The sequence below is a fragment of the Pelophylax lessonae genome (assembly GCF_965119305.1).
Source record: "Pelophylax lessonae genome assembly, chromosome: 5".
Taxonomy (NCBI): Eukaryota; Metazoa; Chordata; class Amphibia; order Anura; family Ranidae; genus Pelophylax; species Pelophylax lessonae.
In genome coordinates, this window is record NC_138772.1 from 8,129,202 (window position 1) to 8,143,473 (window position 14,272).

Here is a 14,272-nt window from a genome sequence, read left to right on the forward strand (position 1 = left end):
TCGTCTCGGTTCCCTGAATCCCGCCATCCCGCCGCCGTCAGAAGGTAAGTGATTGAAGCCGACCTGTGCCCTCACCTGTGCCATGCCTGTACCATGACCTGTGCCATGCCTATGCCATCACCTGTGCCATGCCTATGCCATCACCTATGCCATCACCTGTGCCATGCCTATGCCATCACCTGTGCCATCACCTGTGCCATGCCTATGCCATCACCTGTGCCATGCCTATGCCATCACCTATGCCATCACCTGTGCCATGCCTATGCCATCACCTGTGCCATGCCTATGCCATCACCTATGCCATCACCTGTGCCATGCCTATGCCATCACCTGTGCCATGCCTATGCCATCACCTGTGCCATCACCTGTGCCATGCCTATCCCATCACCTGCGCCATGCCTATGCCATCACCTGTGCCATGCCTATGCCATCACCTGTGCCATGCCTGTACCATGACCTCAAAGTCATGCAATTTTTTTACCACGTTTTTTGCCGCGAAGCAATACCTATTACATTTTTCTTTTTGCGCCCCCCCCCCCCAAAAAAATTTTGAGCACCAGCCGCCACTGATTACAAAACCAATTGATGTCATTTTAGTTGCATATGGTCAGTGGCGGTTCTACATTAAATTGCTCCCCAGGCGAGACTCCCTCCCGGCGCCCCCCCCCCCCAAAAAAATAAGATGACAAAACTTCACACTTTGTACACACCACACGTTTTATTGTAGTAATACTATGTCATTCCGTAACAGACCAATTTTTGCAAAAATAAATAAACTGCTCATAACTTAAATATACTCTGTACAAACCAATATTATTTAAGAAAAAATATGTAAAATTATTAAGAATAATATACAAATAAAATATAGAATAAATCCCACTAAAGAAAATTAAATTATTTCACTGCAGAACAGAAAACACAAACTGAAACTAAAATCTGACATTTCTGGCCTTTCTAGATGCAAAGTCATCAATAATGGCATCATATGAGATATGCTCCCCTACTGAATGATTAATGCTTATGACAGCAAGGCCAGTGAGCCGTTCCTGAGACATGGTTGACCTCAGGTATGTCTTGATTAACTTCAGTTTGGAAAAGCTCCTCTCTGCTTGAGCCACAGTCACTGGCAGGGTAAGTGCAATCCTGAGAGCAGTCCAAAAGTTGGGGTAGATCTCAGATAGATCCTTATCGTGCATGAAAGTGATAAGCTCAAGGAGGCTCATGGTTTTTGATGGCAGGTGAGGGAAGTTCTTGATTTCCTGCAAAAGCTCTCTACTGTCCAAATCAGAATGCCATTCGAAGTGCAGTGTGGTACCTAGTGCATTGCACTGCTCTGCCAGCTCCTCATCTGCAAGACTAGGGAAATTTGTCAAAACCCCAAATTTGTTTTCCACATTTTCCAGTGTGGTAAATCTCTCCTCGATGGCTGACAGGGCTGCATCAAGAACAACATTGAAGAATCCAATCTCCAACTTCCTAAGGGCATCACTGAAAGGCTCCTCATGTGATTCATATGAGAAGTGGCGCTTTGTGGACCTTACATAATTACATAGTTACATAGTTAGTGAGGTTGAAAAAAGACATCAGTCCATCCAGTTCCACCTATGATGTGTGTGTGTGTTTGCTGTTAACCATACATTGTATACCCCTGTATGTTGTACATTGTATACCCCTGTATGTTGTGGTCTCTAAGGTGCCCATCTAATAGTTTTTTGAAACTATCAATGCTCCCTGCTGATACGACTGCTTGTGGAAGAGAATTCCACATCCTTACCGCTCTTACAGTGAAGAACCCCTTACGCACTTTAAGGTTAAACCGCCTTTCCTCTAGTTTTAGTGAGTGGCCACGTGTTTAGTGAGTGGCCATGTGTATCTCCTTTCTCTGAATAGTTTGTTCCTTATGCTAGGGTCGCCAGTACAGTATTTGTACATTGATATCATATCCCCCCTCAATCGTCTCTTCTCCAGAGAGAATAAGTTCAGTGCTTGTAGTCTTTCCTCATAGCCGATGCCCTCCATTCCCCTAATTATTTTTGTTGCCCTTCTCTGGACTCTTTCCAGTTCCAGCACATCCTTCCTGAGGACCGGTGCCCAGAACTGGACAGCATACTCCAGATGTGGCTGGACCAGAGTCTTGTAGAGTGGGAGAATAATCTCTTTATTTCTGGAGTGAATCCCCTTTTTTATACATCCCAGTATTCTGTTGGCTTTGCTTGCAGCGGCTTGGCATTGCATGCCACTGCCAAGCCTGTTGTCTACCAGTACCCCCAAGTCCTTTTCCATCCTAGACTCACCCAGAGGTTTCCCCCCTAGTGAGTAGCTTGCTTTCTGGTTTATGGCCCCCAGGTGCATTACTTTACATTTTTCAACATTAAACCTCATCTGCCATGTAGTTGCCCACCCCGTTATTTTGTTCAGGTCCGCTTGTAAGGTTTCCACATCCTGCATAGAAGATATTGGCAAGCCTAGTTTAGTATCATCTGCAAATACTGAGATTGTACTAGATATCCCATCCTCTAGATCATTTATGAATAGATTAAACAGGATTGGTCCTAGGACAGAACCCTGGGGGACCCCACTTTCCACACCGGCCCAATCCGAGTACTCCCCATTAATCACCACCCTCTGGACTCTCCCCTGGAGCCAGTTCTCTATCCAGGTACTCACCTTATGGTCCATACCTACCTTCCTTAGTTTGTACAGTAAGCGTTTGTGGGGAACGGTGTCAAAGGCCTTTGCAAAGTCCAGATACACCACATCCACAGGCTTTCCCTTATCTAGGTGGCAGCTCACTTCATCGTAGAAGGTTAATAGATTGGTTTGGCAAGAACGATTTTTCATGAATCCATGCTGATTACTACTTATAATACCGTTTTCATTACTAAAGTCTTGTATGTGGTCCCTTAACATCCCCTCCAAAATCTTGCAGACTACTGATGTTAGGCTGACTGGCCTATAGTTACCCGGGATACATCTCGGCCCCTTTTTAACTATTGGTACCACATTGGCTTTTTTCCAATCAGCTGGCACCATACCCGTCTGTAAACTATCCTTAAAGATCAAGAATAATGGTCTGGCAATCACCTGGCTGAGCTCTTTAAGAACCCTCGGGTGCAAGCCATCCGGTCCTGGGGATTTATTTATGTTAAGTTTCTCTAGTTTAGTTCTAAGTCTATCTTCTGTTAGCCATGGCGGCACTTCCTGAGGTGTATTATTTAGTTCGGCCTTACAAGCAAGGTTAGTGTAGCCCCCCGATTCTTTTGTGAAGACTGAAGAGAAGAAATTATTTAATACTTCCGCCTTTTCTCTGTCCTCAGTGGCCATATTTCCTTTATCATCTTTTATGGGGCCAATGTGTTCTGGCCTCACTTTCCTACTGTTTATATACTTAAAGAATTTCTTGGGGTTCTTTTTACTCTCCTCCGCTATATGTCTCTCGTGTTCTATTTTAGCCGCCCTGATTTCATCTTTACATTTCTTATTACACTTTTTGTAATGCTTAAATGCTGCCAATGACCCCTCAGTCTTGTATTTTTTGAAGGCCTTTTCTTTAGCACTAATATACATTTTTATGTTGGAGTTTAGCCACCCAGGGTTTAGTTTTGCTCTTTTAAATTTATTTCCCTTTGGAATGCACTGGCCAATCCCCTTGTTAAGTATGCTCTTGAAGCACTCCCATTTTTCCTCCGTGTTCTTTGTTCCCAGGGTTCTATCCCATTTGATATTTTCTAGCAGCGAGCGCAGTTTAGGGAAATTGGCTCTTTTGAAATTCAGTGTCCTTATATTACCCTTGTGTTTCCTATTACTGTAATTAATACTGAAACCAATTGACCTATGGTCACTGTTTCCTAAGTTGTCCCGTATTTTTATATCCGTGAGCAGGTCTGTATTGTTGGTAATCAGTAGGTCAAGTACCGCATTGTTTCTTGTCGGTGCATTCACCATCTGACCCATGAAATTGTCCTGCAAAACATTTAGGAACTGCCTAGCCTTGGCTGAGTGCGCGGTTCCTTCTGCCCAGTCTATATCTGGATAATTAAAGTCCCCCATTATAATGACATTTCCCATCCTTGCTGCCAATCCTATCTGTAACATGAGGTCCGCCTCACCCTCCTCCCTCTGGTTGGGGGGCCTATAGCATACGCCCAATATTACCTTCCCCACCGTGCCTTCCCTTTGAAGCTCTACCCATAGGGATTCTGCCTCATCCATAGCTCCATTATTAATATCATCCCTCATATTTACCTGTATACTGTTCTTAATATACAGACATACCCCTCCCCCTTTTTTACCTTCTCTATCCCTGCGATAAAGGGAATACCCCTGAATGGTCGCCATCCAGTCATGGGAGCTGTCAAATCAAGTCTCAGTTATCCCCACAAAATCTAAGTCCTCCTCAAACATCAGCAGCTCCAGCTCTCCCATCTTGTTGGCCAGGCTTCTGGCATTGGTATACAAACCTCTTAATTTTGACCGGTTACATATATCCTCATTTGATGTTTTTAGGCTGCTCTCTTGATTTTTCCCCATACCCACCCTGGGTTTAGGAGCTCCGAACACCCTACCGCTAATGCCCCCATTTCTGCCCTCTGAATCTTGCTTTCCACTGGCTAATTCTACATCTGTACCCTCCCCCCATCACCTAGTTTAAAAGCCCCTCTAACTTTGTGGCCATCCTCTCACCCAGTATGGCTGCACCCTCCCCATTTAGGTGCAATCCGTTCCTACCAAAGAACCAGTGGCCGACTGAGAAGTCGGCCCAGTTCTCCAGGAACTCGAAACCCTCCTTACTACACCAGCTCCTCAGCCACTTGTTAACTTCCCTAATCTCCCGCTGCCTCTCTTGTGTGGCTCGAGGTACAGGTAGTATTTCCGAAAATACTACCTTGGAGGTCCTACTCCTCAACTTAGCTCCTAAGTCCCTGAAATCGTTTAGGACTCTCCATCTTCTTCTGCCTATGTCATTGGTACCCACGTGTACCATGACCGCTGGGTCTTCCCCAGCCCCACCCAATAATCTGTTCACCCGATCCGCGATATGCCGAACCCGAGCGCCCGGCAAACAACAGACTGTTCGGCGCACACAGTCTTTGTCACAGATTGCACTGTCTGTCCTTCTAATAATTGAGTCCCCTACCACCAGCACCTGTCTTTCCTTTCCCTTTCTCCTGGCCTCACTGGAGGAGTTCTTCCCCTGGCAGCTAGGTGCGTCACTCTGCTCCAACAATGCTGGTCCCTGACTGATTTCCCCAACATCACACAACGGGGCGTATCTATTGGGGTGCTCCAGCCCAGGATCAGCCTCCTTGCCTTGTCCCCTTCTACCCCTCCTAACTGTCACCCCTCTACTCTGCTCTGATGCCTGCACGTCCAATACTCTGCCCACCTCTGTGCAGACCCCTGCCTGCACCTGACTGGTACGATCCTGGCTCTCCTCTGGTATGGACATTCGTCTCAGTGTTGCCAGCTGCTTCCCTAGATTCAGGACCTGAGCTTCCAGGGAAGCAACGTGCTTACATTTTGCACATTTGTATTCGCCCTCGATCACATGTCTGAGGAACGCATACATATCACAAGATGTACACCAAGTCGCATCTTCACACCCGCCGGGCATTGTACCTACTAATCTAATCTAATGGGAAATCAGTGATTTAAGTCTATCCTATGTGGCTATTTCCTGGCTTCCTAACTCTACCTTCTCACCCTCTGGTATTCCGCTACACTCGCTTGACACTCAGTTTCACAACACTCACAATCTCACAGCCCGGTCAGACGCACAACACTCAGTCGCACAGCCCGGTCAGACGCACAACACTCAGTCGCACAGCCTGGTCAGACGCACAACACTCACAACAGCTCAGCCTTTTTTGTTTCAAAACAGCTTCCACATTAATTTCTTCACAAATGTCTTTGGCCGCCATCTGTGCAGTCACAAAGCCACTTGCCCTGTAGCTCTGGAGACCTTGCTCAGTCTTCTTCAAAAGATTCACAGCTAGGTCGACATGCATATTTGGAGACTGCATGAGTTTGCTGACATGCTGTATTGCAGATAGCATGTCATACCAAACAACCGTGCAGATGCTGAAGCGGTACGACCCCACCTCCTCAGACAAAGACTGGGCCTCAGCCTTTATAGCAGGGTCTTTGGTGTTGTCTCTCACCTCAATTAAAGCCTCTCTCATGGCAGCTCCATGGTACTTCATGGGCTCAACGCTCTTGACCTTGCTCTCCCACCTTGTTTCTGCCCACATCTTTAAGGTGATGCTCACATGGTTCTTCAGAATGGACCATCTTTGGGAGGAGGCTGAAAATAATGTGTAAAGCTTTTGCAGTACACCAAAATAGCTCATAGCATCCACAGATCCCTTAGCAGCATCACACACAACTAAATTTAATGTATGCGCCCCACATGGCACAAACAGAGCTCTGGGATTCTTTTCTAAGAGCCTGGCTTGAACTCCCTTATTTTTGCCCTTCATGTTTGCCCCGTTGTCATATGATTGTCCTCTGCAGTCGTCAAAAGGAATTACATGAATACCTTAATCATACAGAGAGAATATTGTTGCATACCTTTATCTTTTGCCCGGTTCTCCTCATCTTCTTTTCTTTTTTTCCTAAATTGGGCACCTGACAGCTTTGGCCTTTTTCTCTCCATCGCTGTGTTTACTAAGTAATCGGCAATCAACAGATTTCCCATCCCCCAACGCTGTCACTCACGACCAGAAGTCAAGACTAAACCAATTCACCTCCATATCATAATCTTTTTTTATTACCTATTTTTATTAGCCATTTCACACAATTAAATAAATAAAACAATGTGCAAATTATTGGTCTGTGTTTAAAATATTTTGAATGAAATGTGCGTTATTTGTAAGAAAGTCAGGTGTATCACTGATATAGTTTAGCCCCCCTCCTTGTCCGCTTCATTTGGGAGAGGTGAACTGTACTCTGCACCTCCCCCCCCCTTGTCCCCTCCCTCCCCTCTCCGCTCGCTCAGCTTCTGTGCGGCTCCTTCAGCAGCAGGGGCGGCGCAGGTATCATAGATAATAGAAAACCGCTTAGCGGCACAGATGATTTTTTTTTTCCTGCAAGTTCGTGTGCCGCCCCCCACGTGTCATGAAAAAATGCCGCCCCGGGCGGCTTCCCGTTCGCCCATGCCTAAAACCACCACTGCATATGGTTCTTTAAGAAGTCCTTGTAGGATTTCATTCTAAATACAATTACAAATGTACACTAAATTCCCTAAAACCCTTTACAGCGGGGCGTGGTATGGATATGGCCGGCTGAAGCTGTGCTTTCTCGGAGCTCCGTGCCTGCCTGCTCCTAACCCCGGCATTTTTAGTCTGTGGATGGTGGGGATGAGGTCTGTGAAACGCCGAAAGACCAGGGGCACCACTGGGAACTCGACAACCCCCCGCAGGACCCCGGTTACCGGTGAGATAGGACGATTCTTCTCCCCCTCCTCGGCTCCCGCCTCTGCCAGCAATATGGCGGCGGACCCCTCCACACCGCTGCCTTCTGCGGACTTACATCCAGATTCCCCAGCGTCCTCTGCTACCTCGGACGTTCTGCCTGACACATCAGCGGCGCTCCGACCACAAACGCCCAGTCCGTCCCTGCTGTCGCATCGGGTAGAGATGGACAAAGATCTCAGCGCTATACTGTGCGCCCTACCCAGTAAGGCGGATATCGAGGCCATCGTGGGCCATCTGGAGGTGCGAGCGGAGGTGCAGCAGGTCTCAGAGCGGGTGTCGGCGGGAGAAACTGTTGTTACTGCTATGGATCGCCGCCTGGGAGCCCTGGAAACGGTTCATAGGGTTCAAGTTGAAGCGACTACCGCCATGCAGCTGCACATGGAGGACATTGAAGACCGCAGCAGACGGAACAACGTCCGGATCAAGGGGCTTCCTGAGGCGACAGGACCTGACGACCTCTCTGAGACTGTCTCTGCCATCTTCGCTCAGCTTCTGGGGGAATCGCTACCTGCTAATTTGGAGTTCGACCGTGTACACAGAGCTCTGGGCCCTCGCTCTCCTGATCCAGAGAGGCCGAGAGATGTAATCTGCCGTCCACAGGTTTTCCCACCGGGAGCTAATCTTCCGGAAAGCATGGGATGCAGGTACGCTGGACTTTGATGGCGCCGCTTTGAAGTTATTGCCTGACCTGTCCAGAGCCACCCTTTATCGTCGGGCACTGTTGCGCCCCCTACTTGACCTGGCCAGAAGGATCGGAGTTACCTACCGCTGGGGCTACCCTCTTTCCGTCACCTTCCGGAAGCCCAACTCCTTTACCCTACGGACCCAGACAGACCTTCCAGCCTTGTTTGCCTTCCTGGGAACGGAGCTTGTCCAGGTCCCTAACTGGCTCCTTTTGCTGCCTCTCCCTACTGATCGCCTGCCTGGTTTGTCTAATGGCACTTCTGGATCTCCCCGCCCGCAGCGGGCTCGCCGCAGATGTAGCCCGCAGGCTGCGGAGGCCTCCAGGGAACTGTGATATTCCTTCTTGGTTTGTCGATCGGACATGCTTTCTTCTGGATGCTTTGTCCCCTGTCGGTGACTCTCTTGACGTTGGACGGCCCTCTCTGGGAGCTCAGGTTTGATTACTGCTCGCTCATATCCCTAAGCCATTTGACTGCCCTTCCCCTGCGTGCATGGATTGCTGCCCCCCTCTCCCTGCCGGAGGCTCTCCCAGGTTGGGGCCCCCGTTGTCCCCTTGCCGCCACCTGTTGGGGTTCTGGCTCTATTGCTCTGACGGATGGCTCTCGCGTGCCCCCCCTTGGTCCTCTACTGTTCCACCAAGATCTGAGACTGTCCTACCTTGGTCCCCTTTTGCCTAACCTGTAGGGATGGATGCCCCCTGTTGACTTGTTGCTCTCTGCACTCTGCTGGGGATGGAGGAGCTGGTGCTGCCCTTCGGGGTGGGGGGGGGGCTGGGGAAGTGGGGGGTCTCCCGCTGTTGTGGGGGACATGGGGTTTATTTACTGTTTTTTTTTTTTTTTTTTTCTCCTGCTCTGGCTTGCCCTGCCTGGTGGGGATTGGAGAGTGCTGACATTCACAGGTTGCTGCCAGGGAGAAAGGAGAGAAATCAGAGAGATAGGATAAGACACTATCCTTGTATGTGTAACTCTTTTCTGTCTCTGGCAGCAGAGATTTCTCTGTCACCTCTTCTCTTCTCTCTCCCTAATCTGTGTTCCCTTGGCACAGTCTGCATCATTCCTGTTGCTTCCTCACCCTCTTAGCAGCAATAAATCTTGAGGTTGTCAGCAGATTGGCCTCTAGTGACTCATTGATTATCTGCAAAATGCAGAGAATATAGGACAACTGAGGCTGTGTGGAGCAGAATGAGACAGTGCCTTACTGGATTTTAAACAGTATACAGTAATCCCCCGCTGCATCGCGGTTCAGTTTTTGCGGTCCCGGTAATTCGCGTTTTTTTTTTGTAATGTTATTTTACTATATAAATCATTAAAAATGAAATATTTTTGTGTTTTCCATAGATCTTGCTATGTCTCTCAGTATCTTGTATGTGTTTAAATGAGTTTCTATTGTTTTAAAAGTGTGTTTAAAGACCTTAAAATGCTTTTACACGTACAGTGACAGTAAAAAAAAACATGCCTACAATGCATTTTAATAGGGTTTTTCTATTTCGCGGAATTTCACTTTTCGCGGCTGGGTCCGGAACGTAACCCCCGCAATGGAGGGGGGTTTACTGTAGTCACTTATTTTTAACACATTGTATTGTACCTGAAAAAGAGGCCGGAATTAAAGTGATTGTAAAGTTCTGTTTTTTTTTTTATACCAAACATGTTACACTTCCCTCCTCTGTGCAGTTGGTTTTGCACAGAGCAGCCCGGATCCTCCTCTTCTCGGGTCTCTCTTCGGATCTCCTGGCCCCTCTCTCCTACTGAGTGCCCCCACAGCAAGCAGCTTGCTATGGGGGCACCTGAGCCAAGCTGCAGCTCCATGTGTCCATTCAAACATAGAGCCCTGACCCGGCCCTGCCCCCTCTCTCTTCTGATTGGCTGAATGATTTTGATTGACAGCAGCGGTTGCCAATTGCGCCACGCTGCTGTCCCAGCCAATGAGGAGGGGAGTCCCAGGCAGCTTAGACACTCCTGCAACATCGCTGGATAAATATGGTGCTCAGGTAAGTATTAGGGGGGAAGAGGGGGGGGCGGGGCCGGCCACACACAGGTTTTTTATCTTAATGCATAGAATGCACCTTCTGCCTTCACAATCACTTTCAGTAATCTATCAGGACTTCATTTTCAATGTTTTGTAAATCACTAATTTGTATGATTTGATATGATATAATTATTGGGGATATATTGTTTATTTAAAAGTGCTTTTGCTTACACTTTTACAGGTTAGCGCAGCTATTCACAATCTTTTTTTCATGTTAGGTATCTATTTACTCGGTGTGACATCATCTTTCACATTGCACAGAAAAATTGGGCTAACTTTACTGTTTTTTTTTTTCTTGTTCTCTTTTTTTCTTTTATGCATAAAACTTTATTTCTTCCCAAAATAAATGCATTTGAAAGAAGGCTGCCCAAATATAGTGTGACATAAAATATTTCAACGATTTTATTCTCTAGGGTCTCTGCTCAAAAATAAATGAATATAATGTTTGCGGGTTCTAAGTCATTTTCTAGCAAAAAAATACTGATTTCTCTTACGTCCTCCGACAGTCGCCACCTCCTCTAAGTCATCACTGTTGGGTATTGACTTCCCATCTGCAGGAGTAGCTAGGCATATAGACTTAGTCCAAAGACAAAAGGCATTAGCATATACAAACCAATGGGGGCTGTCCCATCTGGTCAATACCCCCCCTGCATCACCACTCCCAACTCAGTTTTAATCTGCCTAGCGTCAGGAGTAGTCAGGCTTCTCTGTGCTGGGGCTTCAGTCTCAGCCTTCCTAATCTTTTATTTGATTTTCTTTGAAAATGTCGGTTTTTTTCTTACTTTACTAGCTGTTTATTTTGTCAGCTTCTAGTGTTAGTCTTCTCTTCGGACGAAGATGGATCATGCGGTGCTGGGATTCGGTTCCCCAGGGCAGAAGGGTCAGATGGACCCCCAGCCCGCCATCGAGCGTTCAGCTATGGTTCGCCCTGGCATTACGAACGACCCATCCCTGTTCGCTGCAGGGATGCAGCCGTGAGGTGGCTACCTCACAGGACACATCTGCGGTGCTGCAGTGTCATGTCCCTGGCTCACGGCACTCCCTGTTAGGTGAGGACAGCGGTTTTCCGTGCATAGAGGCTTCCCACGCCATCTTGTACAGGTAAGTACTTCTGTGTGGGGCCTCTGTCTGTGTTCCCCATGTCTGTGCCTGTGTGACTCCCTGTGCGATCCCTGCGGGGATCGCTTGTGCAGATACTGTATGTTGTCTGGTGGTCCCTTTCCCTGTGTCACTTCGGTGCATTGTTGGGGGTGCAGACGTTTTGTTGTGTGGCGACCGCAGCGGTGTATATTCGCGCGGTCCGTCATCTTGGACATGGGCAGGCATGGTTAGCTCCTCTGGGGCGATGCTGCATGCTATTTTGGCGCCATCCTCCGTCATTTTGTGGGAGGTGGACGATCGGTCCGACCGCATGTTCGGTGTCCATTCCTGGTACCTAGTCGGTTCAAATTGCTTTATCCTTTTGCGCCGGCTACGGAATCACGATGGTGTGTGCCTCCACAGGTAGATCACACTGTGGCCGTGTTAAACAAGGCTACCTTGGTTCCTACTGAGGATACCCCGGTTTTCCGGGATCCCACGGACCGGCGGTTGGAGTCTCTAGCTCGCCATTCCTATACGGTGGCGGGTTTGTTACCTCCAACCTTGGCTGCTCCGGATATCGGACAGGTGAGTTCTGGAAATCGTTCGATCGGGATACAAGATCGAATACCTTTCCCGGCCGGCGGACAGATTCTTTCCCTCCAATCTTCATCTGCTTCCGGGGCGTCTGCAGGACCTGCATCAAGCGGTGCAGGACCTGCTTGCTCAGGGAGTGATTGTCCCGGTGCCTCATCGGGACAGGTTTAGGGGGTTTTATTCAAATCTGTTCACTGTGCCCAGAAAGGAAGGCAAAGTGCGTCCTATTCTGGACCTGAAAGCGCTGAACCACTTCGTGCGTGTTCGGAAGTTCCGTATGGAGTCTCTCTGTTCGGTGGTGGCCTCCTTGAGCCCAGGGGCATTCCTGGCCTCGATAGATCTGAAAGATGCGTACCTGCACATCCCCATTTTCGAGGGTCATCAGCGGTACCTTCGGTTTGCTATCGCAGAGGACCACTACCAGTTTGTGGCGTTACCTTTCGTCTCTCTCTTCGGCACCAAGGGTGTTTACCAAAGTTTTGGCGCCGGTCCTGGGCCTGCTGAGGGCTCAGGGCATTGCGGTCTTGGGTTACCTGGACGATCTACTTCTGAGATCACGTGCCAGCCAGGACCTTGTGTGCGATCTGTCCACCACTGTGCAGACGCTCCAGGAGTTCGGATATACCATCAACGTTCAAAAATCAACGTTGTCTCCATCGCTTCGTCTTCCCTATCTGGGAATGATTCTGGACTCTGCTCAGGCAAAGGTGTTCTTGCCGGAGGACAAGTTCCGGACTTTGCAGGACGAACTCAGGTCCCTCAGGGACAACCCATCCTCGTCACTCAGGACCTGTATGCGGGGCCTGGGGTTGATGGTATCGGCTTTCGAGGCGATACCCTTTGCTCAGTTTCACAGACGGAAAATGCTACCGCGGTGGCTTACATCAACCACCAAGGGGGCACCAGGAGTGCTCGGGCGGCCCGGGAGGTGACCGACATTCTGTCTTGGGCCGAGGCTCATGTCCCTGCGATCTCGGCAGTTCACATTCCGGGTGTGGAGAATTGGCAGGCCGACTATCTGAGCCGCCAGACCCTGGACCAGGGGGAATGGTCCCTACACCCAGAGGTCTTTCAAATGCTGTGTGCGAGGTGGGGAATCCCGGACGTGGATCTGTTCGCATCCCGGCTAAATCAAAAGGTGGAAAGGTTCGTGGCCAGAACGCGCGATCCGTTGGCGGACGCCTCGGGTGCGTTGGTAGCCCCTTGGCATCAGTATCGTCTGATGTATGCCTTTCCTCCGATTCAGTTACTATCCCGGTTCCTCCGCAGATTGGTTTCGGAACCGCACCTGGTGATTCTGGTGGCTCCGGACTGGCCTCGCTGGTCCTGGTACGCCGACGTTGTTCACCTGGCAGTGGTGCCTCCGTGGCGTCTGCCTCTGCGGGAAGATCTCCTGTTTCAGGGTCCGATCTTCCATCCTGCTTTACGGTCGCTGGCTTTAACGGCCTGGCTGTTGAGACCCAGGTCCTGAAGGACAGGGGTCTCTCTTTTGAGGTCATCCCTACCCTTGTCAAGGCTAGAAAGACCTCCTCCGGTAAAATCTATTACCGTACCTGGAAGGCTTATTTCGCCTGGTGTGAGTCCAGGGGGTTCTCCCCTCGCTCGTACTCGGTGTCAAGAGTGTTGGCCTTCCTCCAGTCTGGAGTGGACCAGCGCCTGGCGCTCGCCACGATCAAGGGCCAGGTGTCCGCACTGGCTATTCTTTCTCAACGCCCTGTGGCGTCTCATTCCCTGGTTCGCACCTTCATTCAAGGTGTGCGACATTTGGCTCCTCCCAGGAAGGAGCCCTTACCTCCATGGGACTTGAACTTGGTTCTGTCCGTCTAACAGCGTGCTCCCTTTGAAAACATTCGGGACATATCGTTGCCTCTGCTGTCTAAGAAGGTTGCCTTTTTGGTGGCGATCACTTCGGCTCGCAGGGTGTCAGAACTGGCAGCGTTATCTTGCCATTCTCCTTACTTGGTGATTCACCGGGATAAGGTGGTTTTGCGTCCGCATCCCTCCTTTCTTCCTAAGGTGGTCTCTGAGTTCCACATTAATGAGGACATTGTCCTGCCTTCGCTTTGTACGAAGCCTAAGCAACCTAAGGAGGTTGCTCTGCTCTCTTTGGATGTTGTCAAGGCGATCAGGGTTTACCTGTCGTCTACGGAGTCCTTTCGGAAGACGGATTCCCTCTTTGTCCTTCTTGAGGGACCTCAGAAGGGCATGGCTGCATCTGCAGAGACTATTGCCAAATGGATCAGACAGACCATTGACCAGGCTTACGCCTTGAAGGAACGGGTTCTGCCCTTCCCTGTTAAGGCGCACTCTACCAGATCTGTGAGTGCGTCCTGAGCCTATTGGCATCGGGCCTCGGTGGCCCAGGTGTGCAAGGCTGCGACTTGGTCGTTGGTGCACACTTTTTCCAAGTT

At 49.2% G+C, this 14,272-nt stretch overlaps 1 protein-coding gene across 1 annotated transcript in view; it reads left to right on the plus strand.

The window, feature by feature from the left end:
- Positions 1-8,410: 8,410 nt before the first annotated feature.
- Positions 8,411-14,272, plus strand: part of LOC309556401 (uncharacterized protein) — a gene marked incomplete at its 5' end in the record, with an annotated part of 250,177 nt that continues 244,315 nt past the window's right edge. Inside the window, one exon of the mRNA XM_082258865.1 lies at positions 8,411-8,552. Coding sequence (XP_082114991.1) covers positions 8,411-8,552 — 142 coding nt within the window. The remainder of the gene's footprint in view (positions 8,553-14,272) is intronic.